This window comes from Drosophila suzukii, chromosome 2L, assembly GCF_043229965.1.
Source record: "Drosophila suzukii chromosome 2L, CBGP_Dsuzu_IsoJpt1.0, whole genome shotgun sequence".
Lineage (NCBI taxonomy): Eukaryota > Metazoa > Arthropoda > Insecta > Diptera > Drosophilidae > Drosophila > Drosophila suzukii.
This window is the reverse complement of record NC_092080.1, coordinates 11848859-11874588: the sequence shown is the minus strand read 5'-3', so window position 1 is coordinate 11874588 and position 25730 is coordinate 11848859. Positions and strand designations below refer to the sequence as shown.

General features: G+C 37.8%; 1 protein-coding gene across 4 annotated transcripts in view; it reads left to right on the top strand.

Annotated features, from left to right (window-relative positions):
- Positions 1–17328, top strand: part of LOC108007190 (uncharacterized) — an 81473-nt gene extending 64145 nt beyond the window's left edge. Inside the window, exons 2-4 of one of the 4 annotated variants that reach the window (XM_065865070.2) lie at positions 13342–14029; positions 15162–16758; positions 16988–17328. In XM_065865070.2, the coding sequence (XP_065721142.2) occupies positions 13998–14029; positions 15162–15525 (396 nt within the window). In that variant the 5' untranslated portion in view covers positions 13342–13997 and the 3' untranslated portion in view covers positions 15526–16758; positions 16988–17328. Of the gene's footprint in view, positions 1–13341; positions 14030–15161 lie in introns of all 4 variants that reach the window. The other 3 variants (XM_065865071.2, XM_065865074.2, XM_017070828.4) reach the window with 3 other exon arrangements.
- Positions 17329–25730: the final 8402 nt, after the last annotated feature.

Sequence of the window (25730 nt, the reverse complement as noted above, 5' to 3'; positions counted from 1 at the left end):
TCCAGATTGTAGCTGCTGATGATGATGGTGATGCTGCTTTCTGCTACTACTACAGTTTGCTGTGTGTTATTGCGATTCCGTTTGCAATTGCTATTGCCTCAGTTTCCTTTGCTTAAAGTAGTACCCATACTCCCTGGATCTCCCCGGCTAAAATCACCATCCTGCTCTCTTGTTAATGATATCACCAAATGGCTGCCTTTGTTGCTGCTTTTGCTGCTTTTGCTGCCTGTGATGCTGATGTTGCTGCTGTCAGTTTGTCTGTACTGTCTGTACTGCTTGTTCGTTGCTGTGTTAATGATATTTAATGATGATGCCAGTTCTGTTCCTGCAGCTGCCACGCCCCCAAGCGAACCGAATCCGACAAACCGTTGAGGCCACCCCATAGAATATTTTGGCATCTCCACCAATATCCTCTGGCCCACACCCGCCATTGCACATGCACATGGAAAATTTGTTTGTCTATGCGGGACGTCATTTGATTTTGTCTGCCGCTTTTTCTCCTCCTGCCGCCTGCCTCTGCCTGCCTGGCTTTTAATATGCACCCGAAATATCCTTTGCCAAACCCCCCGAAAACCCCGCTTGGTAGGCCCCTGAATCTGAACTAATTTTGGTTAGGCAGGCGCCAGTTATTGCCATGGTTCTCACTCTATATCCATGAATCTGCAGACTGAGAGAAAAGGGTTTTAAAAGTTTTTCAAAAATATATTTCGAAAAAAATTAAAAAAATTAATTTTATATTTCTTATAGGGAAATATTTCTGTATCCCAAAAATAATAATCATAAGTTCAAAAAAAACGTTAGTGGCACTAAAAACTAATTTTGAAAAATAGTTTCATGGACTACAATTCTGCATCACATACTCTATTTTATCTAATAATACAAAACTACATTCGATTATAAATGGTATCAGATCTTTTTTTCCCTATGCATTTACGGTTTGGGCTTTTGGTCATTGCATTGAAGGCCCCGCAGGCCACAATCATTATCAGTTTTCCGTTCGCTTTTTCGGTCGGATGTCTGCATCCAAGGGATTCTTCATTTTGTGGAAAGCGAACGGAAATACAAATGCACATTTCAGCTTTGAATTTTCGGCTTTTATCCATCTCTGACTAATTTTTTCCGTTTTGCTGTTTGTGCCATTGAGGTCGGGAATTTAAGAGGAGCCGCAGAGCCTCACTTGTTGCTGTACCCACTTTGCATTGCATTCAATGAGCAGTGAACAAATGGCAGTTTGCACCAGAGTTGGTAATTGCTATTTGCCAGTCCGAAGATTGAGCTAATAAAACGTTCATCAGTGGCAATCGATGAGAGTCGTAGAACAACTGCAAAAGGCCAAATAAACTAGAGACATAAAAATTAATTACCAACGAAACAAGATCATTTATCGAAAGCATCTTAACTTTAAAGCGCTTTTGTCGATAAATTGGAAAATATTTGTCAAATTGGCAGTTAAAGGATAATTAACTATTTTCCGTTTGTCTTGTTGTCTACGACTTTTAATTAAGAAACAAGTAGAAACAAGATAAACTCTTATTCTACCATATTAATAGTAAAATTGCTGTCTATTTTTATACAATTACCAAAACGAGTATGTCCCTTAATCCTCATGGCTTATTTTATGTCAATCTCTATTTCGCTAGCACAATAATTGGTATTCCATCAATCATTTTGCTGGTTTTGGTTAGGGGAATCCATCTTTCCACTCCTTAGTTCCACTTGCATTTGCGATTACCTGTTTGCGATAACTAATTTTTGCTATCCACCAATGGAAATACACTTTTGGCTTTGTTGGCTCTGAGGTTAACCATACATATTTACCCACCCTCGAATAATATCTAATTCCGCCTCAAGGACTCCTCATCTAAAGGGGGGTTGGTTGGAATCGAACCAAACTCCCTCTTAATTACTCGGAATCGAGCTTGTCAATACGTCGCGGATGGATGGTACCATCCTTTTTGGCGAAAATTTCAAGAGACAGCCAACGAACGGACTAATTTATGCATGCTGGAGTGCCGTGTACTTGTATTTCGTATCTATGAGATACTCTCCTGAACCCGTGGCTGTGAGTTTATTTAATATGCGTGCTGCGTCAAAGTTTGTGATGATTATTTTGGCAGAGACGGTGGTGGAGGGGGGCGAAAGAAGGCAGACGGCTGACACGCCCCCAGTTCATGCATACAAAAATAACCAATATTGATTTGTCATGGCGCTGGATTTTCAGCGTGGGCGGGTAACTTTGAATGAGGACACGATGGTGATGGTGGTTAGGGGGGATTTTCCCCGGTTCATCGCTTCTCTGTCAACGCTCCTTTGTGTGTGCCTTCTTTATTTTTTATTTTCACTTTATTTCTATATACATTTTTTTTCCCTGTGACCGGTTTTAATGATTTCGGTTGCAGCTTTGGTTGAGCACACAAAACCGCCCCCAACCCACATATGCAAACAATCCATGCCGCAAACTCATCCTAGAATTTTTTCGTCCATTCCTGAATCTACTTAGCTGGGTCTGCTTGAGGATGTTCCAAACATTTTCATAAATGTGTAAATCTATCTTTTTTCTACTTTGATGAATTGCATTGTACGCGATTTTAAAAATATGAATTGTTTAAAGCTTAAAGCAGCTCAAAATACATATTATTTTAGTATGCAGTCAACTTTTTACCAATCTCTAAATAAATTATAAAAAAAAATTGAATATTTGTAAAATCTGCCAACTTTATTTAATTTTCCTTTTCCCTTTTTTGCTTTTACCAAGTAAAGGTAATATTACCTTTTTCTATATAAAAGTTTAGGGAGGATTAATCCATTAGTTAAATTTCCCCATGGATTTTATGGAAAATAAATGTGAGTAATGGAAAACCTTTGGAATTTTTCCATCCACATTTAAAGTGTAATTTATCCCCTTACCAGAACATCTTCCAAAAATGTAATTTCGTTTATTAAATTGTTTTGTTTGCCAACTCTTGTTGAGATTTTATTTTTGACGTTGGCCAAAAAGCCCTTTGCCAGACAGCCTACCCTTGAGTGTGTGAGTTTCAGTGTGTTTGTCTGGTTGCATTATGATGTTGATTATGCAGATTATTATTATCAGGAAGGCAAAGGCAGAGCATAGGCTGCGAGTCTGAGACTGAGCTTCATCATCGTTGCATGATTCATAGTTAGTTGGCCCGGTGCATGCCTCAATGGTCTGAGCCGCTTAGGCACGCTTGATGGGTTCGGGCCAAAGTTGGGCTACGTAATGGAGCGCCAGCCAAATGCATTCAGTGAACAATTGAAATTTATAATTAGTAGAAGCACCACACGCACAAAACACTCGGCACACACCCACAAACACCGTATACACCGCCGGGAAATATGATTAATACTTCCCGAAGTTATTTGTTATTAGATTACACCTAGCCGGTGCACCAAGAAAAATAACTGAGAAATGTTTTTATGAAATTATCTTTAAATGAAAATTTTCTTATGGCATTCTTTAGGAACGTAGTTGGAAGCTATAAATAGATCTTGCTGCCAGAAAAAATAATATTTATAATAGTAAAGTTAGTAGATAACATTAATTAAAAGATGTATTAACTATTATTATTATTTATTTATTTATTTTTAAAGGAATTATTTTGTAGATGCTTAAATAGGGTTGAGGCTCTCACTATTTATTTTATCTGATCTTAAATAAAACCATAACATCTATAAAATCTAGTTTTTCATATAATGAACAAATATTATAGACTAATTTTGTAGATACTTAAATAGGGTTGAAGCTCTCACTGTTTATTATAAAAAATAAACCATATATGATTTATAAAATCAAGTTTTTCATATAATGATCAAATATTATAGTGAAAATAGGCATGTTTAATCTATTATTTCTAGATACCAATTTAGATAATTTTGAATTCATTCTTCATTTTAATAATATCACAAATTCCCAGAATATGCCTAGATTGTTTTTATGGTTCTGTATTTTTTTCCGAGTGTTTTGCTTTTGGGATCATTTCGGGGCTGCATTGTACTCGACGCTGCTCCATTGTCTGCTCGCTGGCATTGTCTGCCCGGCTTTGTTTTCATCGCCTACGATGTTCGTTGCCTGCGATAAGAGTCTCTTTCTAGGTATTTTGGTGGGTTTGGTGGGGTTGACTGGGGGGAAGTCGAAACTTCAAATTGAAAACTTTAATTAGAATTATTGTTATTGTTGTTGGTGCTGCCGCCGCTGCTGCTGCTGCTGCCATTGTCAATGCGTCCGCTTCTCGTTGGATCTTAAGTGCCCAGACCAACTGAAACTCACCTTCGTCTGGGGGGTCCTGAGTTCTGGATCCTGAGTCCTGGTTCCCGGGTCCTGGTCCTGCAAAAGTTGACGCAAAAGTTTGCCGCAGGAACTTGACGCGTGTTCAACATACTTGAGCGCCTTGTGCCATTCCTTTGCCGTTGGTCGACCACGGGGGGAAAATATCCATCCTGGCAAGTGCAGTTTTAATATGTTGAAAGTTTTGTTCGGAAATCAGTTAGCCGCTTAGTTTTCCACCCTCTTTCGCATTCGAGAATGTCTGGCACGCTTCCACGCCCTTCGATTGGAACTCAAAGCACTTTTATCAATCATGCAATTTAGAAAACTAAGTACATACATACTTATATGGTGGTCCCCTCAACTATGTACTTCCTGCTTAATTGTCAATTAGTGGGCACATATTTTGTAAACGTTTTTCCAAACTCAATCAGCCGCAACCAATGGATCTGCGCCTCCAATCAATTTATTTATTTGGCATTTTCTGTATTTGTCGGGGAATATATATGCGATACCAAAGAATGCCAAGTAGGGTAACAGCAACCATTAATTAGTTAGGCCGCAAATTAGTGGAACATTTTCCGCACATATAGCGTTTTAGCCAGTTTTGTATATATTTTATACATTCTCTTTTTTTAGACCCTAGTCGAGCTATGTAATTATTAAAAATTAATTTCAATCTAATTTATAATGAGATGGTTTTGTCAGGTCCATTGTGGCCCTCGTTTGCCGATTCTTTGCCTATTTACAAACTGAATTGTGGTTGTGGTCCTATTATTGGATTTTCAAACAAATTGCTTTATGGCCAAATCAAATTCACTTAGCGTGGGATTTTTGTGGTCCAAAAGTTTTGTTAGCCCAAAAGATATTTCTTTAGTACAAAATTAGTGAAGGGCTTTATGGAAAGTACAAAAATTATATTAATTATACGGTTGGCAAGATTTTAAAGCGAAAAAAAATGAATTGATTGGGAAATACATGTTCAATCAAACTGGTTTTATTGGCACTTTTGTGAGGCGTTCTTTATTTAATTTTGGAAAAAAGCTGACCAGAACAATCAGTTCCAGATAATAAAAATATCTCTTCCCCAATCAATCAATGTCATGTCTCCCCTTTGATTGTCCAAACACTTGGTCAAGTAAGCATATAGTTATATGTTTATAAAAAGCAATGAACAATGAACTCAGTCAAATGTCAAGCAATTACTGCACATACAGATACAACTTCAGCCGTTCTCATTCGGTAACGATCGAGTGTCGATCATTTATCAATATTCATGGGCCGATCAATTTGACCTCATGCCACACATTTGTTGTAGCCCCAAAACGCGTAAACCTCTAAATTGTACGCGTTTCGCCATATTGTTCTAATTGCAGCCATTTGTTTGGCTCTTTGGGCCGAAAATAAACTGTGGATAAGGAATAAAGTGAAATGCGTGTCGTTATTTTGAAATCAGCTGTGGCCCAGACATTTTCGAAGCGGGGTCCCTAATTGATATTAAATAACTCAACACACACACACACGAGACAACCTGTTACGCAAAGCCCATTTGGATATACCTACATGAACATGAATGTATGTATATATATTTTAATAAATGCAAAGCCATAAATAAACTGCCGCCCAGGTTGGTTGGAAAACAAAAAAAAAATCAGAATAAAGAATCCCGACACAAAGGCGAGAAAAAACCAAATACCCGAAAACAATTTCTCAAATTTCTCAGCTCACAAAAAACCGCACTAAACGTTTATCATACACAAAAAAAACTTCCCGTATTTCATGCATTATTTACGCATTTTACTACCGATGGAACCGTGACTAATTAAGCAATTTTTCGAGCCAAATCACAGGTCGCATTTTTCGCTTTGCCATTAAGGCTTACTAATTATTTATGGTCTTAATGATAAGTTTTTGTTTGGCTTTTGTTCGTTTTTAAATTCTGTTTTATTGTCGGCTACATTGGACAATCAATGGGGGTATTATCCGTTTTTGTTTTTACACTTTCCTGAAAGGTTGTGATGAAAATAACCACAGAAATTGGATTGAATATATTGAAATTTTTCTGGTCATAAAGTTACTTTTGATTTTAAAACAAGGAAGAACGCTATAGTCGAGTACCTCGACTATCAGATACCCGTTACTCAGCTAAATAGAGATATGCAAGCAGCAAAGCGAGATTAAAATGCGCCACCTACCGGCGGTATACAGATTTAAGCGTTATGGGCGTTAGAGTGGGCGTGGTAAATTTTTTTTTTTAACCAATCGATAGGTATTGACGAGATCAATACATTTCAGTTAAAATTTTTTTATCTAGCATGAAAATTGTGGGCGTCACAGGTTTTCGCGGTTTGTGGGCGTTAAAGTGGGCGTGGCAAACTTTTTTTTGGGTCAATCGATAGGTATTGATGAGAACAATACATTTGAGTTAAAATTTTTATTCTAGCATCAAAATTGTAGGAGCCACAGTTTTGGGCGGTTTGTGGGCGTTAGAGTGGGCGTGGCAAACTTTTTTTTGAGTCAATCGATAGGTATTGATGAGAACTATACATTTCAGTTAAAATTTTTATTCTAGCATCAAAACTGTAGGAGCCACAGTTTTGGGCGGTTTGTGGGCGTTAGAGTGGGCGTGGCACTGTGCTGTAACAAACTTGCGCTGCGTAAGAAGCTCAGGAATCTGCACGCCAAATCTCAATAGCCTAGCTCCCATAGTTTCCGAGATCTCAGCGTTCATCCGGACGGACAGACAGACGGACAGACGGACAGACGGACAGACGGACAGACGGACATGGCTAGATCGACTCGGCTAGTGATCCTGATCAAGAATATATATACTTTATGGGGTCGGAAACGCTTCCTTCTGCCTGTTACATACTTTCCGACGAATCTAGTATACCCTTTTACTCTACGAGTAACGGGTATAATAAGTTTATAGCGTTGGGAAAACTACGAAAGTAACTTTAAGTTTCTCATAAAAGTGTGTTATCTTTTTCTACACGACTAAGAAATAAACATAAGTTCAGAAAATAACTAAATTAACAATTTTTTTTTCAAAAAACACGAGGTTTTTAATGATGCTACCTCTGTCTATCTTTATTTCGATCTTGTTCTACTAGTAGGGTACAATAACTTCGACTTTAAGCTCGATTCTGTCCATTTCATCTCTAGTTGACTTTTATTTCATAAGTTTTAGTGCCTTCATTAAACCATTTTTACAGCCACGACTTGACTTTTGTTTTAGCTTAGCATCTTGGCCTGCCCTTTTTTAATTTCCTCCGTTGATTGCCTGTTCTCAGTTCCCCATTGATTCTGAGCCCGATTCGTTTTCGTTATTGCCATCTATAAGTGCGTAATTTACTTAAGCTGCTTTCGGCTTAATATGCGCATTTTAATAGATTTGTTCCACTATCGTCAAGGCAATAAATTAATAAAACGCTCAGCCCCAGCAGCGAACCTGCCTTTTCTCCTTTGCCTGTCCCCTCCTTTCCCTTGGTTTCCTTTTTCCTCTGGCCTAGCAAATGCATACTGCACTTGACTTGGGCATGGTTATGGGTAATACACTGAGAAAATTTAACTAGAGCTATCATAACCAAAAAGGAAGGAATGAAAAACACAAAAATAACATGTAATAGAACATTTTTATAAATTTCATCAATATAATTTAATATTTATATAATATCCACGCACAACTACTTTAAAAACTTATAAAACAGATTTAACCTCCTAATAATGTATATCATGTGTTGTTGTATTAATAGAGATTATTTTCGAAAAAAAATTTTTTTTACCAAAACTGGTTGGGAATTATAAATGAGTTAAACAAAAATCAGCAGAAAGACACTATCATATTTTCATAAATTAAAGTTTGAATGACAAAAACTCTTTATATTACAACACTAGAATTATAATCACTAGAACTTCAATAGGTAGGTTATTTTTATACCAGTACTTTCTTTCTAACCTTAAGTTATACAAATATTTCCCCCAGTGTAGAGCTGGGGAACGGGGCTGAAAGCTTTTCAGCTGCGGCTGAGTGCCTCTAAGATGCAACTAATGATAACGGCGGCACAGACACCGACTATGGCTATGGCTATGGGTATGCCTGTGGATGGGGCTCGGGCTTGGGTTTTGGGTATGGGTTTCGGAACTGGGCTTGGAACCGAGTTTTAGGGGCTGTGTCGGAGATGCAGCTAGTAGATGCAGCTCGATTAAGCTGCTTACCTCTGCAGGGGCGTTGCATTTTGGGTGTAGCTGCCGCATCAGCGAGGTCGCCACAGCTGACAGCTCAATGGCCCCATGTGGGTTGTGAGTTTGTTTTGTGTCAGTTTACAGTTGGCTCCATTCATAATTATCAACCTGGATGCCTTCGTAACAGCCAGCCTCACCTTTTCCAGCTGAGAGCGAGGGAAAATTTAGGGGGAAAACTGGTGGAAAAGGCGGACGGCATTGCGCCGCTTTTTCACGCTTTGGCGGCTCATTAAAAGAACCGCAACTGACATTGCCTTTTGTCCCAAAAACTTGCACTGACACATCAGCCGCGCCTACTTAGCACTGAGAATAAGTCTTGATATTTTTCAATTCAATTAGGAACTCATTTTTTTGGGGTTTTTCAATTAAAAAGATATACTAGATATAAATACATAAAGATATATAGATATATACACATAAAGATATTTACAGATATATAAAAGATATATTTCAATAGTCTTTGTGGTATCATAAAAACATTTGCTATACAACAATGGATCAAAAGATTTATTTAAGAGCTTCTTAAAAGGAGTTCCAAAAACTTTTTGGAACCAAATAAACAATTGATACAATTTTAGAAAATTATAAAAATAATATTTAAGCTTCAGTTTTCAATCGTCTAAAAGAACACGTTTTTGTGTACATTTTACTTAATTTTTAAAGAACACGCATTGCAGTGCATCGAAATCCGTGGGCGTTAAATATTGTGCCATATGCAGAAGAGATTCGAGAGATGCAGCCATCCCCTTCGGTTATGAGTTATGTTCGCCTCGCACAAGATTGATAGTTCTCCGCTGGCTCCATGGGCTAGGCGTCATCTCTACGTCCTCATAATAATGCTCTTCTTTGGGGCCCGGCGAAATGCCGTTAGCCCGGCTATATGCATATTCGCCGATGTCATTCCCGTGACCCAGTTAGTTGGCCCCAAAGTGAGCGGGCGGACCCCTTAATTAGCATATGCTGAGGCAGGTGTGCGGGTTTGTGCGAAGCGCGATAATTTGTGGATGGCTGCCATTTGAATAATGCCCCTTAACTAAGGAATATTTTGGACAGAGGGATGTGCATTTCCAGGGGGTAGCAGAGAAGAGATATTGGTGCCAAATAGATAGGAAGCACAGAGAGAATTCAAAATTGACCTGCTCATTATGGAATTAAGGCTTAATGGATATTGGTTGTTAATTTAAAGACCTTTCAAAATGATAATAAAGGTTAATCCTAACTCTATACCCTGATATATAGTTCATTCATTGGAACCTTTAATTATGATCAAATATTTATAGAAATTGTATAGACTGTGTTAGTATTTTATTAAACTCATTGCAAATATATTGGTAAAAAGTAAACTACCCACTTTAAGGCGCAATCGAGTCACTTTCCAAGTTATAAATCTGTATAGCCCTTTCCATATTTCCAAAGACTTCTAAAGGCATTCCGAACCAGAGCCCGAAGACATTGCGCTGCATCAACAAGTACATATGCAGCAATTTGAATTCGGCTTCTCTGCATAACAGAGAAATCCCTTCTGGCATTCACCTCCGGCACGTGTGCGAGTGGGCTTATACATATTATATATATGTAGGTATCTGAACCCAGAACCGTTCTAATCCCTTTTGCCATGCATCAACCTCTGCAGTCTGGCTAAAAAGAGGTTAAATCCAATTCGGTTCAGCTTTTTGGTGGCCGCACTCTCTTCGAAATTCCCAACCTCCGCAAAACACAACAACAATAGTTGCCTCGGGTCATTCGAAAAAAAAGAACAGAAAAGAAAAGTTGTATAGAAGAAAGGGGGGAAACCCTAGATTTTCAGAGTGCAAGCACTTCAATTTCAATGTAATCTCTTTAAACGTGAAACTACTCGCACAATCGAAAACCTAAATGAGTTTCGATTTCAGGGAGTGGAAACCAATTTTAGATGCCGCTACACTTTATTTGATTTCATTACTCTACCATTTTATTACTTTTCATGTATGGACAATCAAACATTGATGTCAGAATTTAATATGCTGTATAAATCGTTTTGAGCCATTGACACATTCATGCGTTCGTTGATTCGTTCGTATTTCGTATGAGTATTCGTTATTCGTTATACGTATTCGTAGAATCAACAAACCGGAGTTGTCTCCATGGAATGTAACTCCCCATTGCCGTCATCCGTTTTTTTTTTTTTTTGGTATTTGTATGGAAAAAATATTTATATTTACACGCAACTCATACAGCGGCAGCGTCACTTTACATATATATTTTTCTTTACTTTTCTTACTTTTTTTTTTGTTTTGTGAATAGCATATAAAAAATAAAATGAAACGGAAAGGGGAATTTTTCACTCTTATTGCTTTTGGAAGCTTTTCCATGGTTCACATTTCATTTATTTTCTCTACGGTGTGAGTACGGCTGTGTGTGCACTTCACAACTTAATACACTTTATTATTGAAAATATTTTTTATTACAAGTGGGCTGGGCCTGATCGCTGTGAGGGTTTCCCGGAATTATTCGCTGGGATATATACATATACATATATATAGTACTCGTTTTTTTTTGTTTGGCCCTGACACGCAGCTCTCATAGTTCCGTTTGTTGGGCATTGATTTGCTGCACTCGTTTCCACGAAATACAAATATAAATACAAGCCCAAACACTCTTTTCATGCATACACATAGTAGTACCCACTTTCGTACCGCCGCCCCCATCAGTATTTTTTTTTTTTTATATATACTCTTTTTATAGCACAGCTCCCTCACTGATTTTGATATTCATGTTGCATGTTGCTGACTTCTGAAGTTTTTGGCAATTGGAACTTTTTATTTTTGTCGAGTGGGCGGACCGGGTTTTTGGCCCCCAAAAAAATGAAATAAAAAACAATTTGGATAGCTCTCTTTGCATTGTTTACTTTAATTTACATTTATTTTTCGCTTTTTATGCGTTTCATTTTTGAGGTTTTTTTGGGTGGGGGGTTTTCGGTTTTTTTTTTGGTTTCGTATGCAAATTTTGCCTGAACTTCTTTAATGAACTAATTTTGTGGCAGAGCTGCTGCGATCCCATCCGATTATTTATGTATTTCTCGCTTACTCTCGCAACGCTGAATTCAATTAGGCCTCTCAACCCCTGTTTATTTATGTGGCGTTTGCCGAATGGCTGCCTCATTTGCAAAAGTTGCCAAAGAAAAGATTCGCTTCCAGCCTCACTCGCCGTTTTCTGTATGTGTCAGTTTGATAAATGATATCAATTTCTTATAGACCCCACACTCGCACAGCACACACAACACACGGAGAACAGAGGGCATCAAAAGTTTGTTTTAGAATGTTTCTGTTTTTGTTTTTATACTTCCCCCCTTCAAGTCCAAGTCCACTTTTGCCAATTTGACACTTTTAGCGATGCGCGTGTGCCTTGGCACTTGAATTTCAAATGTATCTCAAGGCCTGCCAATTGAGAGCATGAATTTTTAATGCGGAATGAGGCAATCTCTTAGGGAGCCCGTAGTCTTCCCAATATGCTAATCGGCCCAGCGAGTTGGATCGCATGAAGCGGAAAACTTTTCTTCCAAGATTTGCCTAAGTAAATTATCTAAAAATTTTAAAGGTATTTACCTAACGAAAGCAACAGGTATATATTTTTATAACCCATTTTTATGAGAAATATGGCTACTCTCGATTAAATTGGTTTGATTTTGGATAATTAATTTAAAGCTTAACCTTTTTCTATAATTGTGTCTGATATATAAATTAATGATTCAAGATACATATATGTAAAATTAAAAATCTTTTACCTAAAGAAGGCTAAGCAACGGAAAGTAAATTTTAAAACTCTCGTAAACAAACAGCAAGGTCTATAAATTATATCATAAATGGCCTGGCTCTCTTCCCAAAAAAAATCCAAATCTCTGCAATAACTTAAAATGCCAACGGACATTCATAACGAGCATACAATTAACACAAATTCCCATTGGCAGCCAGCTATTAGCCCAGAAAAACACACATCCCCAGCTCGCAGATACATTTGTATCTGCAGACCCACCAAGTAGCCAGATACAAAATACAAAAAAAATACAAACGGCGACAGACGGACGACAAAAAGGGCCGCGGGGCAAACGGTTCCCAGATACCATGTAAATGACATGGAATGGAAACAGAAAAAATAAGTTTAAAAGGAGGGGTAGCGGACTAGAAAAACTTTCGGCCACTAATCTATAATGCTGTCAGCCATTAAACAACTGAAAAACCAAATTTGTAACTCATTAAACAAAAAGAGGGAGAAAGAAGAAAAGAAATAGGAAAAAAAAACATAAAAACGAAACTAGCCAAAGTGAATGACTGATAAATGCCACTCGGCTTGCTTGTCTCATTTGGACTGCCAAATAATATTTAATTGTAAACAAATAAACGAGACCCCGGGGTTAAGCACGTCCCCCCAAAAGGTGCCGAGTGATTAATTATTATGTCAGGGAATTAAATCAAATATTTGAGTTGACACAGCGCGTTCCCATCTTTTTTTTTATCTGTCTGTTTGAAATCACGAAATGCAAATAAAAATGACTTTAAGGAAAGCCAAAAGAGGGAGAAAAATGCCATAATAATTTCTACTCTTGCTGCGGCGGCATGAAAAATTGAAAAGCCAACAGGCCGCCGCGTTTAAAGATAACATAATCCATGGTCTGGAACCGTGAGGAACCTTCTTTTCTTTTCCATTTCTTTTTTTGGGTTCGTTTTTGTATTTGTATTTCGAGGGAAAGAGAGAAAAAAAAAACATTAGCATATATCAATGCCAAATGCAAATAAATCATCAATAACATTTCTCTGCCACTTATGCACCACTTACAGATACTTACACCGCCGAAGATACCTGAACTGCAGCTGTGCAGCCAGCCAGCCAGTCAGCCAACCAGCCAGCATTATTTGCCCCGAGGAAAATGGAAAAAGTGGAAAAATCCGTACGCCAACGCGTCTCGACGTCTGTCATGTGCGATCCGAGTTTTGTGGCCCCTAACTAAGGCGCCTTGCATAAATTTACGCCAGAGGATAAGCCCAAATAAAAAAAAAAAAGTAGTAGAGAAGAGAAAAGAAGACGACTGGCAAGGCAAACATAAAGCAATTTTATGCGTTTTTAAAATGCCGGCAATTGACTGAAACAACAAAAGCGAACTCTGAGACTGGAAAATTCAGATGGGCCGCATGTGAGCACGTTTTCCGCTTTACACCGAAGGGTAAATCAAATACGAGACCAAAACCGCATCGAAAGGGAAAGAGGACCAGGACCCCATATACTCCATACCACTATACCCATATCTCAGTTGCTGATAAGCAATATAACGCAAATGCTTGATGGTTTGTTGACGACCAACAAAAAGTTCCTTGAGCGTGTGTAAACATTGGGAAATACTGGAAAACGGAAAACAGAAAGCAGAACAGCGGAAAAGCAGCAAAACAGCAGCAAGGACATCGAACGAAGGAGCCATCCAGCCATCCAGCGTTTATAAATGCGCTACAGTTACAAATTGTTGCCACAGCTGTGCGTGTGTGTTTTGGGTGCTGTGCGGCACATGTGCTCTCTAAACCATTTATAAATGTAACAAAAGCAACGCACAGCAGAAAAAAAAATCTAAGGAAAACAGTAAAAAGCTGAAAGCTCTTGGCACAAGTGCAATGCATAAATATAAACAAAGAGATACGAACTAAAGACGGCCAAAATACACACAAGGTGCTATATGTGCTCATATCTTTTTTTATTTTGGGAGAAACACAACGCGTTTATAAATCGATAATTTGAGACCGTGGAAAACCTATAAAGCGAGCAATAAAAACTCGCACCTACAATGTGATCAAGTGCTAAAAGTGTTTAAAAATAAAACATTATTAAAAACTTACAAAAATGCTTCAATTTCTTTTATAATTCAACAAATTTAATTTGATCAAGAAGAGACAAATTGAATTTCCAAAAATGAAATGCCTATAAAAAAAGTGTTATAGTTTTCAGATAAACAAAAATCAATCATATTCCATTGAGAAGTAGAGAAAAAGCTATAAATCGTCAGAAAAACAAATTGATATTCTCAGAAAAAATCACACCATTCGTTCGGTTAAGTGCTAAAAGTGCAATTTCAGCAATTGTATCTGCAAGATACATTAGCGCTGCGTGTGTTTTTGTGCGTCGGTATAATGACAATTTGACACAGGCAAAGTACATGAAATTGAGCAATTTATATGCCAAATGTGTAATTTTGATGTTCGGTCGAGATACATTTTGTATCTGCCAAACAGATGTCGGTTGAACAGGACTGCAGGAACTTTAATTGCAACCAGTTGGGAAAGTTTGTGTTTGTGTGTGTGTGTGCTGCAACATTGAGATACAAAGCGTAACCATAAGATACTTTTGGGTGACTGATGTGCAACAATAAACTTGCAACGTACATTAATTGCAACTGCCACTGGTAGAGTGGCAGATGGTTAGTTGTGTCTGTGAGAGGCGTTTATATTAAATTAAACAAGTATTTTATAAAAAGCTAAAGCAAATAATTAAATATATAATTTGATTTTATTATAAACAAGCCTATATTAGACCTTTTTTACCGCCATAATTAGACAAGTGAAATTAAGTCAAAGCCAATCAATTATTAAATGAAGTCCCCATCGTTTTTTCGCAGAGCATCGTGCACAATTAGCGCCATCGGAGCCAGGGAGCCAAGAAACAACCAATGGAACATGTTGATGCCGGTGCGGGAGTACAACAAGCACATAGCCAAAATACCAAATTGCAAGATGAGGCAACGGCCAACGCTTAGAGCCACCTTCGCATCCCTACTGCTGCTGCTCCTCCATGTCGCCCAAGCCCTCGATCCGGCGGCTGCCAGTGGTTCAGTGGCCGGAAGTGGTGCTGCAGCGGGTGGTGCAGGTCCTTCTTCCACCGGCGGTGCAGGTGGCGGCAGCCTGAGCAGTGGTCCACCCACTCTCATTGCCAATCTCACGGAACAGGGCAGTCCCGGTGTGTATAATTCGACAATGGGTTAATGCTAATTACCCGTCTATATATATATTTGGCATTTACGTGGCTGTTTAGCCGACCTTTCAACCTTTTAGCCCCCCAACAACACTGCCATTTTGGTATTTGCTATGACGTTTATGCGTGGTACTTGGTAGTCAAGTTTATTATAAAAAGTTATTAAAAAAAATTTATAATCCGATTACTGACTTGACTTAATTTCGATTTAATTGTGCATTTTAAAATAAGCAATGTGGTCATACTTCCCTATATTAAAATTGTATAATTTATATGCATATAAGCAAAGTAAAAAAGCTTTATATTTAAATCTATATTTTTACTGTCATTAATTTCATCAAAATTTTAAATAGGATTAGCTTAGCAATTGGATTACACTTAACAAAAACGATCTGGCAACTCTTCTACATAAGTTTTTGTGCTTTTGGCCACACTTAATTTGGCTCAAGTCAAGTATTCATGAAATTCTTAGCATAAACTTGGTATGCTTTTGAGTGTGTGTGTGCCAATGTTTGTGTGTATTTCCTTGTGCGCATTTCCGGTTTCCGCTTCCGGTTGCCAAGCGACAAGGGGTGGCAAAAACTATTAGCCACTTGGCGCTAAATAACACCACCCACGCCCACTCATCCCAGCCACTGAGGCAAAACACTAAGCATCAATTAACCCAATTTTCAGAATCCATTTTCACCTGCAGTTACGGCTTCAGCTCACAACTCCGGAGCTTTGGCTTTTTCTGAGTATTTTTCTAGCTGCGTGTTTCACAGCTCCATGCTTGCATATATATGTTTTTTGCTATTTTTTCTAGTAACCTTTTTTTTTTTTTCTTTTGCCCCTTTCTCTTTGCCGGCAAATACCCAAGTGGCGGTGTTGAAACCAACGTCCAACTCCCAATTCCCCAGACCCACCTAATCCTATAGGTTTAATTCCGGGCACTCTTGCCCAGACTTTTTCGTGTTCCGTTCTTTTCCATCTTTTCTTTCGCAGGCGTTGGCGCTATTGTTGTAGTTTGGTTTGGTTTGGTCACTGGATCTGGAAATGGAAATGGAGTGGAAGCTGAAACCATAATTAATCCATTGATTTTCGATTTTTTCAGCTTAAATAATTCATACAAATCATTTCAGCAATAAATATGCATTCTTTCACAGCATTTAACAATGAATTTTTCAGGCAACAAAAGTTTTTTTTTCAGCCTAGATTTTTTGTTGTTGAATAACATTGGGATCCAATTACAAATTGATGAGCAGGTAATGAACGTAACAGGAAAAAAAAAATCGAATATTTTAATTTTGAAAAGCCACTGTTGCAAACTTTGATTTGCATGTAATGTCATAAATAATTCATTTTAACACATTCAACATTTATGAATAATTCTTTATGAAATTTTTTCTTTATTTTAGCTGTCGCTATTAATCAAATTATACGTTTACTACATGCATTTTTAAATTGTTTCTTTATGTCGTTACGTGTATGCAGCCGCCTGGAAATTTGGTGTGACAGAGTGTCATAAACTGCAGAATGCGGGTGGCCATCATTCCCGGCGCTTGATTGAGAGTCCAGGCCAAAAAAAAACACCTGGAACGATGCCAGATGTTGTGGATAATAAATTCGTGAAGATGTGACAACACTTGGGATACATTTTATGTGACTAGAAGTCTGCTACAAAACATCAATGTAATTGATTGACCATTTAGGAAATTATCTATGTATTATTGTTAAACGATTAAAATGTTACCTTAAAAGAAAGTTATTTGTTATAAAGAACATTTCCAAATAATTTTAAGAGGAATACCTGTGTTAATTTTAATAATAATTACATAAAATACAGTTATTAACTGTTCTTAAAAAATTATTTGTTATAAAACACATTTCCAAATAATTTTAAAAGGGAATTGCTGTGTCATTTAAATAATAATTACATAAAAAACAGTTATAAGGCATATATTTGATACATACATACATACATTTGAAATATTTTTATACGATATATAGAAAACTGGCAGAACTAAAATTATTAATAACATTTAACTGTCCTACCTTACACTCCTTAAATATTTAATGCTTTCACATTACTTCCAAGAAAAACATACAAGAATATATTGTAACTACCTCAGCTCATTTATAACTCTGTTAACTAACTTTAAGATCTGGAAATAAAAAACTAATTTATATAAAATACCATGAAATGTCTTGTGGTGTGTCATTCGTTTTGGTTTCGTTTTCATGTTGGACTGTCGATCAAGTAACTCCTCGATGGCAATGGGAGGTCGAGGGACGCAGGAAGTTGTCTTAACCTGTCCATAAAGATGGCACTCCTCGGCCTACACGATTGCCGTTAAGAACTCGTTTTAATCTGAGGCTCTTACCTACCTTCTTGCGGTGTGTAGTACTGCGATGTGGCTCTTGTTATTGTCGTTTGCCGTGAGATACGTCTTTTATGCATTTTCTGACTGCATCTTGATAGGCCCGGAGACGGGCCGGGCCAAAAAGATTGACTCCGTTGGAGTGTTGATAAGGCCCAGCTCGAACGGCCGATAAAGTCAATCAATCAGCTGGCAGACAGCCGCGGCTCAAAGCGGACTTAATTATCTGCTTAGATAACCAAGGCCAAAAATAGCCTCGGTTAGTGTTAGTGTTATGTTAAATATATGCTATAAAAGCGGTAATTTAATATGCCAATTGTGTGGCGAACAATGACCACAGTTGGCTTATGGTTATGACCATATTTAGGTGGCTTTTAGAGATGCTCGAACAATACTTTGAATGGCTTTTATTAATATATTAAACAAGCCATTTGGACAGCTTAACTGTTTGCCTGGAATCACCTGGGAAATGTGGAATATCTATGGCAAATAAGCGAATGTCATTCATAAAATGGATTTGAATGAATGGAAGTTGGCGAGCCTGGTTTAATACAAGGTAGGTTGCTTAAAATGGCGTTTTATAATTTATTTTAAACAAGAAAGGCTTAAGGAATTAACTAACTATTTAAAATTATTAATGGATAACCAACATTTACCTAAGTACACCCCAAGTCTTTCACATTCCTGTCGAAAGAATTTATCTTGAATTTGATTTTGTTAAATTGCCTCTAAAATTATGTGCCGAACAATTTGCCAATCCAATTCCTGCCGAACTTGGAGCCACCCAAGAGGAAAACTTGTCGATTGCCAGGCCCCTGGCCGAGGAGAAATAAAACTTTCACATAATGGCTTCGAAAGTTCCACACCTTTTTGCTTTTGCCTCGCTTGGCCCAAAACTTGTTCTTTTCGTCTGCCAAACAAATAGTTGGCCATAAGAAGTTGCTCAAATATTTATTTACTTTTTCAAGTTGCGAGCATATTTCTTTTTATTTATTTTTTTTTTTTGCGAATCGTGTGTGTTGTATGTTCTTCTTGCCCGGTTTGGTCCAATGTTTATGTATAATTCCCTGGGCAAAAGTTACCCAACGGCAGCTGATGCGGCTCCTGTCACTTTTTGCACTTCTACCAGACCAAAACTAATAACAAATCTTTTCATTAGTTGCGTTAGACAAGTTAGTTAAAAAGTGCACTTTAGGCAAACAAATGCGTGTCGGCAGGAACAAAAAAAAGTAGTAAGAATTCAGAGTGAAACCCAAATTGAATAGAACAGGAGAAAAATCAGCTAAGCCAATAACCAGGAGGAACTTGGCCCGGAACTTGGTCGGATGGGAAACTTTTGTGGGGGCTACTGAGCATAATGAAAGCATAACATTTAGTTAGCACTTGTGTATTCCCTGTATAAACTGTAGCTCTGCACACTGCCCCTTTCCCTTCATGTGTACACCGGATAGACAACAACTTTTCATTAATAACTCAAAAATGTTTTGTCTTCAAAAAGTTCACCTCACTCGGAAGAAGTTCGGAATAAGGATGAGTGCGGGTCCTACGTTCGTTCATACAAAACTTTTATACTGTTGTGCTGAAAACAAATCAAAGGAGTTTCCGACAAAGTTATTCTATCCCCCTTTTTTTTTTTTTTGATGAGGGAGGGTGGAAATGGGTCTGGGTGGAACAGACTGTGACACACAATGACAACGGCAATGAGCAAACCCAGCCATGACAATGGCAATTAAAGCTGCAGCTACAACTACAGATGCGAAATCGGTACAAAGTTGGTCCATAAAAAGCATGGAAACACAACTATGGCAAATGGGTAAAAACTCTGGTAATAAAGGAAAATTATGATGATTTTCTATTTGGCATCGCGCTGAACAAAATCGTTTGGCGTGAAAACAAAGAATCATAAAACCGGGTCGGATTCTGGAAGTGAGTCCCCGGCCATCGTCAAAGGAGGAAAAGAAAGCGGAGAGAGCCAAGTGGAAAAGAAATTAAATGACAGGAAAATATAAGTATTAAGCGATAACATTGTTTTTCTATCCCGAGAGCGTTAAGTGAAATCATTCACAGTCGAAAGAACTGGCGACACGATTAAAATATCCATCCAAAGGATGGAAAATATGGAAACTGAAAAGTTTGCAGAACTTTGAAGTGCTAAGAAATAGCATGGCATTTAATAAGTTGAAAGAATTATAATAAGAGTCGATGAAGAGGCTTAAAGAAGAATTAGTTCAATAAGTCCTAAAAATATAATCACATTGATATCAATTTTCCATGGTGAATTTAAAGGATTTTACAGGTTAACGTTAAATAAAAATATAAGCTTGACACATTTTTGAAAAAATTAAAATTTTGCTCTTGGTGTCTGGAAAAAAATATACATACAAATATTTTCTATTAAAAAATGGGATAATTTTAAAAAAGCATTTACGGAAAAAAAATTTTAAAAATGGAAATAGATTTTTATTTACGTAAAGAAATGCAAAAAAAAATTTGTTTTTTTACAGACAGAGTTTCCATAGACTTAACAATTAGTTGTGTATTAATTAACCAATTAATTTTAAAGTAAGCTTCCCTTCCTTGAGTATTTTCTTAATTCTATCTAGCATCTCTTTGACAAATTGCTGTATGAATGATTTTCCAGTTTCCTCTCAAAGCGCCCGCAATTTCAATTTCCATTCTGCCAAGTGCCTGGTGCTAGAGCTCCCTGTCGTTCATTATCTGCTTTGTAATGTCTGTTTATTAACAATAACGTATATAAAAAAGATGGTCTAGAAAGAAATGAAAGGCAAGGAACGGAAAGGAAAGGCGAAACGGCAAAGGGAAAGCGCAAATAATGTTTAAACAATTTGTTGTCGTTTCGTTTCATTAAATGTCTATTCGCCCTCGATGACCAGCCCCACAGGCCCCCCCCCCATCTACCCGGTACTAACCGACTACTCGACAGTATTCCGTATTCCGTACTCTGTATCTGGGCCGGGGGCTGTCATTATAATTTGCAAAAACTCACTGGTAGAGCGAAAAAAGAAAAAAATTAGCAATAAAATGAAAAGCAAAGTGAAATGGCCGCAGGAGCTGAATCTCCGCGAGAGTCGTGGCCACTTGTTGCCAGTGATTTCCTGCAATGATAGTGGAGTGGTGAGGAGGGGGAGGGGCTTCTGAGGCTGCGGGGGCGTTCGGAGGCGACTGACGCTTCCTGGAGCTTGGCGCTTCCACTTGGCAGTGTCCGTACGCGAAATTATTATTGCTCTGCCTTCCTTTTCGTGGCAATCCATTTATACCCTAGCAGAGGGCATTTCTAACATGATGTTCTAATAATATATTTTGCGGTGCTTAGAACGAAGATATTGGGGTGTACTAAACATTTTCACCTCCTTATATCATTATTTATCATAATTTATATAATTTAAAGTTTAAAATAAAATTGATTTTGCTAAAACAACAATATTTTAAGATCATAATAATAGGTTTGGGAACAAGTACAAACACATTTTCTGAATTAATTCTAATTCGCATAGGACTGAAACAAAATCTGAAAAACAATATTTTGAGATGATCAACCTTGAAATAATATGTTGTGTTTATAAGTTAGGTATTTACGACCAATAAACATTAGAGTTCATATTGGACTACCTAAAACCAACTTGTTTGTTAATAACATCGGGAAATACTGATCATCAGATAAAGTCTTATCCGCATTGCATATAAGAAAGCTTAGGAACAAATATAAGCACGAATTTATTAGAATTCGCAATGTATTAAAACAAAAACTGTTTATAAGAAAAACAATATATTGAGAATACCCACATTAAAGTAGGAAATTTGGAGACAAAGAAAAACAAGAATTCACATTGGACTACTTATCTAACGATTTATTTTTCTTTATAATAATAATAAACAAGTTGAAGTTTATATATATTTTTTAATAATAATAAACGAGTTGGGGTTTATTATTATTATTAAGAAATATTAATCATTAGATAACGTTTTTCACGGCATAGCATATAAGTAATATGGTCAGGGAGCAAAACATGTAGATTAGCAGCTGAAAATTCATGTATGTAAAGGAGAAGACAACATTACAAGGCCTTACTATGGTAAATATTTTCACTACTCACTATAAGGGTATAAGGACTTCAGCTCTCACAATCCAGCCTGGAAAACCATAATTTTTCCGATGTTCTTTTTGTTTGTTGTGCTGTAAAAATGATTATTTTTATGCTGCCTGGCTGGCTAGTCAAGTCGAGTCGAGTAGAGTCGAGACCAGAGACCAGAGTAGTCTCGGGCCAGTGAAGTGGACTGTTGAGGAGCGGAGCGGCGGCGACTCGAGTCTGTTGCCGTCTTCATGCCACTTGAATGACTCATTAAAAGTGATTTCATTTTAAAACATTTTCCTCGCTGCGGTCGCCGGCCGCACCAGCCCCTGATCCTTCGGCTGCAGATATACTATACCCGCTCCACTTTCTTACCCATTGTCGTTTTCGCCCGGGCTTAGCGCCTTATCAGCTGAGGCTGAGCCGCCTCTCATTTCCTCCGTCCTCAACTTGGCCGTCATTTAATTTACTTTCGAGTTTACTTTTTTAATTCGCTTAGCTACTTTGACTGTGCGTTGGCTGTCGTAAATCCTTGAACGAGAAGAAAAAAGGGCAAGAGAAAGAAAAAGAAAAAGAAATGGAATAGGGACAGGGACAGGACACTTGGCCAACGATAAGCGGCGTGAGTCAGGCCAAGTTACTTTGCGTAATAAGATACGAAATTGCAATGTGCAGCAGCGCAATATCGCCGCTTTCGTCAGCCTTTTTACCTAATTCCCCAGATAAGCTGCATTATGCGCCACACCGGTGGCATAATAACAACATGGCCCACTCCCACTCCTACTTCCATTCGCACTCCAAGTTCCAAGTTGGCCATGCTGTCCATGTGGCACATCCTCCTCATTGTGGCTGCTTGTGTGAGTGGGCACATCTTGAGCCATGGCTATATGATGGCTTCCAGAATGAACCGACACACGTTCGGCCCCTCAGGTTGTGTTTCACGAAGCTGGATCATCCCAGTCTTACCCCCATGCACTCAGAAAACGGATCAAGGGTTCACTTCATTCAAATCAACCTGGATTATACTAAAAAAAAAGGTGAAATCAAGAAGGAAATCTCAAGGAACAAGCCAACAAGTCAAAAAATGACAAAAAAAATGGTTTAAAATGGGATAAGGATGCTAGATTAAACAAGAATATTCTTAAATTATACATCCTTATAGATCAGTATACCTTTAAAAAATGTACTTAATATTAAGAATACTTTAAGAATACTGTAAATAATTAACCTCTAATTTGCTATACTTATTACCACTTTTAAATATTGATTTTGTGGAATAAAAATAGGAATAGTTAAAGAGGCGTGTGTGTAGTTTTTCGACAGCAGGTGAAATGGGTTTTGGTCCTTGGAACTGCTCGATCTATTTGAGACCCATGTCCGTCCTAGGTCCTAGGGTCACTTCACCATTCCATTCCACTGTACTTCGGTGAACTCAACCCCCTGCGATTCGCTTTCATTAGAGTTGCAACAGCAAGAGTTGAGTGTGTGTGTGTGTTTCTGGGGTCTGGAATTGGTGGCAGCTGTGTGGGCGTTGCTGGTGGGCAATAAATTTCCATTTAGCCATGAACAACAACTAACGGCTTCTGCCGACGACCAACTCAACTCTACTCAACTCGCCTCAACTCGACCCGATATCCGTGCAGGCCGCTGGGAGCCGAATGAGCGAGCGAACGCGGCCCAATGAAGCGTCACGTGGAAATGTTATAATTGCATCCGCGCTACGCCCGCTTGCACGCCCCCATACGCCTCTGCCCCCTCCCCAGTTCCACCCCTTTTTCTACACTCAGAAATATTTTTTTGAATTACTTAAAAAATGGATTATACTTAAATTAAACACAACAATTTTCCCCAAATTGAAAATATTGTTAAAACCAATTATGGATAAAATATGATTTGATTTCTTAAATATTTTTTTCTTGAAGAGATGTTAAAAATATAAAAATATTAACCACAGATTATTACCCTACAGGAAATATAATAAAATACAAAATTTTGAAAAGGAATTTGAAATATATTTAAAAGGGTAACTGGACAATGAAAATTGGGTACATTTTTGGGGTAACTTTTTAAGATTATAATGAAAAAAAGTATTATTATTATTATTAGATGTTCGGCTATAAATGATGAAAAATAAACTGAGTGGTTTTTAGCGAACTCCTTTTATAATATTTTTTTTAACCACAAAAAATATTGATCTAAGTTAAATAATTATTTATAGGTGCGATTCAAAAAAAAAAATTTTCGCAGTGCACCTAGTCGAACTTGCAACGCGAACTGTCGCTGGCGCTGGCACGGGGCAATAATTTTGACGCTTGATTGATCAAAGCAGCAGCGCAGCAGTATCCTCATCCTCATCCCGTACTGCTGTTGTTTTTATTGGTGAACCGGCCAAGTTACAGTACTTTTACACGCTCCTGTTTGTTCGACGCCGTTTGCTGCTTTTTTATGCTCTTATGCCAGCGTTCAAAATTTTTATTTTTATTATGCAGCAGACTATCCACCAGATACAGATAGCCTGGCCATCATCAGCAAACCAGCAGCCATAGCAGCTGACTGACTGACTGACTGAATGACGGACTGAGGGACTGACGAACTGACAGAGCGACAGACAGCTCGACTTGAGTGTGCAATAAATCAAATTTTAAGTCGCCTTTGAGCAAAGTTAAATTGCAGCCGGAAGCCCCGAGAGAATTAACTATCATGGTTTATCAATAGTTTTAGTCAGCCGAAAGGAAACCAAAGCCATAAGAAAAATTGCAAATTAAACTGTCAGATGTGAAGAGCTGTTTAAACTCCTAAATCGAAATAAAAAAGTTTTCACAAGCCATTATTCACTGAATTAACTGGGCTTAGCACATACTTCAAATAGATAAAGTTTGAAATTTTACTTTCATTATCGATGGAATGAGTTATTAAATTCCAAGCTTTATTTGTTCTCAACTGTACAATGTACAGTATACATACATACACTCGTTTTCGATTATTAAATTATAATAGTAGTCATTTATGGATCGCTTTTTGCCAATAAACACAAATCATAAAACCAAATGCTCGCCATGTTTTTATTAAAATTGAAATCAATTAGAAATTAAATGTTTAATTTCGATTGGTAATGGCGAGTTCACCAGAATCATTTCATGCGGTGAAATTGTACTAAACTGTATCAAAGACTTAATTGATTAAAAAACTTTCTATTATATATTTATTATATTACTATTGATTATAATTGATCATTAAGGATCACGAAGAATACTTTTTTTCTTCCCGTGTGGTGTACAATTCTCAACTAATCTAATCAAGTGTTCTTCAGCAACCCAAAACACAAAGTGAGGAGTAACATTTGTTTTCTATCTACATAATTTGAATTCATCACCCGGATAAGGGCATTTTTGGTTTGGAAATAAGAGGGCTTTGTTTCAATTTGCCAACACTGCGTGTGTGCCGGCATTAAGCCCCAACGCAACCCTGATGAAAATTCCATCTCATGGCTGGATATCTTGTGGGACAATTATGAATGCCAGTTGCAAGTGCATAACAATGCCCAGACCAGTCCATCCCAGATCCAAGCTCGAAGCTCCACTCACCAATCAATCCGATTTTCCTCCGTTCATCCCAGGGGCCATCAACAATCTCGCATTTCCCCTCGATTGCTATCGGGTACTCCCATGTTTGTGTGCCGCCGTATAGATACATGTTTGAATTGGGGACGCCCTTTTTTGGACTCCCCCGAACGACCTGGAACCCTCGATCTGCTATTCACTTTTT